We start from the raw sequence: 1,589 nt of genomic DNA, 5'->3' as shown, positions 1-1,589 counted from the left end.
CCCTGCCCTGCCCTGCCCTGCCCTGCCCAGGGGAGGGACCCTTCTGCACCCGCCGCCCCCTCTGCCCCTGCCATTGCTGGGCCAGTGGCCCCCGTCTGGCCCCAGAAGCATCTCAGAGAGCCACTGACCCCTCCTTGCCTCTGACCTCTGTGGCTCTCGCTGACCCCCGAAGCCCTCTGCTCTGTGGGTGGCTAACTGCTCCTTGTCTCGAGTGAGTCCCGAACTCTTTGAGGACCCTGTGGTCCCCAGGACTGTGGGTGGCCCTGACCCCCAAGCTGACCTGTTTTCCAGGTGATCTCCGAAACCCAGACGACCCTGGGCCACCTGCGACTTGTGTCTCATCAGCCTCTGGGCTGTTTGACCTCTGTGATCTCGGCATAACCCCAACCAAAGGACCCCTGAATGACCTTCGACCGTGAATGACCCTTTCACCCTCTGATGATCCTTTTTGTTTATTTGCTTTGTTTTGCTTGCGACAAGGTCTCCTCCATAGTCTGGACTGGCCTTGAGCTCACTATGTAGCCCAGGTTGGTCTTGAACTCACTGTGATCTTCCTGCCTCAGCCTCCCTGCTGCGGAGATTAAAGGTGTGTGCCACCATGCCTGGCTTCCTTCTGATGATCCTTGGCCCACGAATGACCTTTCTGCCCTTCACATGACCTCTGGTGGATCCCATCACCCACGAGTAGCCCTTTCCCCGATACTCTCTGCGCCAGTGCCTTTGGCCTGGCCCCGGCCTGGAGGCCAGCGCTGGGCTGCGTGGGGTCGGCGTCCCCTGGCCCGCGGGCTTACTGTCTGGTCGGTGAGCGGCGGCAGCACGATGGTCTTCTCCATGGTGTTCATGACCAGCTTCCACAGCTCCTTCAGCACCCGCTTCAGTACCGTCTTCTCGCAGATCTTGGCGAAGAGGGTCAGGCTGCGGGCGAGGGGCGGGCTGAGAGTGTGCGCCATCCTGCCCCTCGGCCCGCCCTGGCACATGGGTGCTGTGCAGGAGGGCACCGAGCTGGCACAGCAACCCCTGGGTGTGGTCTGCTGCCTCCCGGGGGCGGTGCTTGGGGGCAGCAGCAGGGGCCAGGATGGGAGGCATTCAGCGCCTAGGGCCAGGCTGAGGCGCTGTCCTGGGGCGGGCAGTGCGGAGCCGCGGAGGGCTCGCCAGGCACTCATGCTGGAAAGACCAAGACCCGTGTGAAAGCAGCAGAAAGCCTGAGACCAGAGGCCATGCGGGGTGAGGTGGTACGCAGGGAGCAGGGGGGACTGTCAGAGGGGCGCAGGCTCGAGAGGGAAAGCCGTAGGGGATTCGTGGTTGGATCGCTGGAGCACAGAGGACAAGCTGCGTGGATCCATCCGCCACTGACAGCCTCCACCAGCCATCTCCCCTAACTCCTCCCTTCTCTCTCCACCTCCTTCGCCCTCTGTTCATCCATTCACTCATCCACTCCCTTGCTTAGTTACTGACCCATCCATTAACCCACCTACCTACCCACCCATCCATCCATCCACCCACTCATCCATCCATCCACCTACCCACCCATCCACCCATCCATCCACCCATCCACCCATCCACCCACCCATCCACCCATCCATCCACCC

The 1,589-nt window shown here is 62.2% G+C and overlaps 1 protein-coding gene across 1 annotated transcript in view; it reads right to left on the bottom strand.

Annotated features, from left to right (window-relative positions):
• Unc13a (unc-13 homolog A (C. elegans)) overlaps positions 1–1,589 on the bottom strand; it is a gene marked incomplete at its 3' end in the record, with an annotated part of 44,393 nt that overhangs the window by 10,027 nt on the left and 32,777 nt on the right. The window contains 1 exon segment of the mRNA XM_013507235.1: positions 792–915. Within this exon segment, the coding sequence (XP_013362689.1) occupies positions 792–915 (124 nt within the window).

Source organism: Chinchilla lanigera, unplaced genomic scaffold (assembly GCF_000276665.1).
Source record: "Chinchilla lanigera isolate Chin_1 unplaced genomic scaffold, ChiLan1.0 scaffold00123, whole genome shotgun sequence".
NCBI lineage: Eukaryota > Metazoa > Chordata > Mammalia > Rodentia > Chinchillidae > Chinchilla > Chinchilla lanigera.
This window is presented reverse-complemented; position numbering and strand designations above follow the sequence as displayed.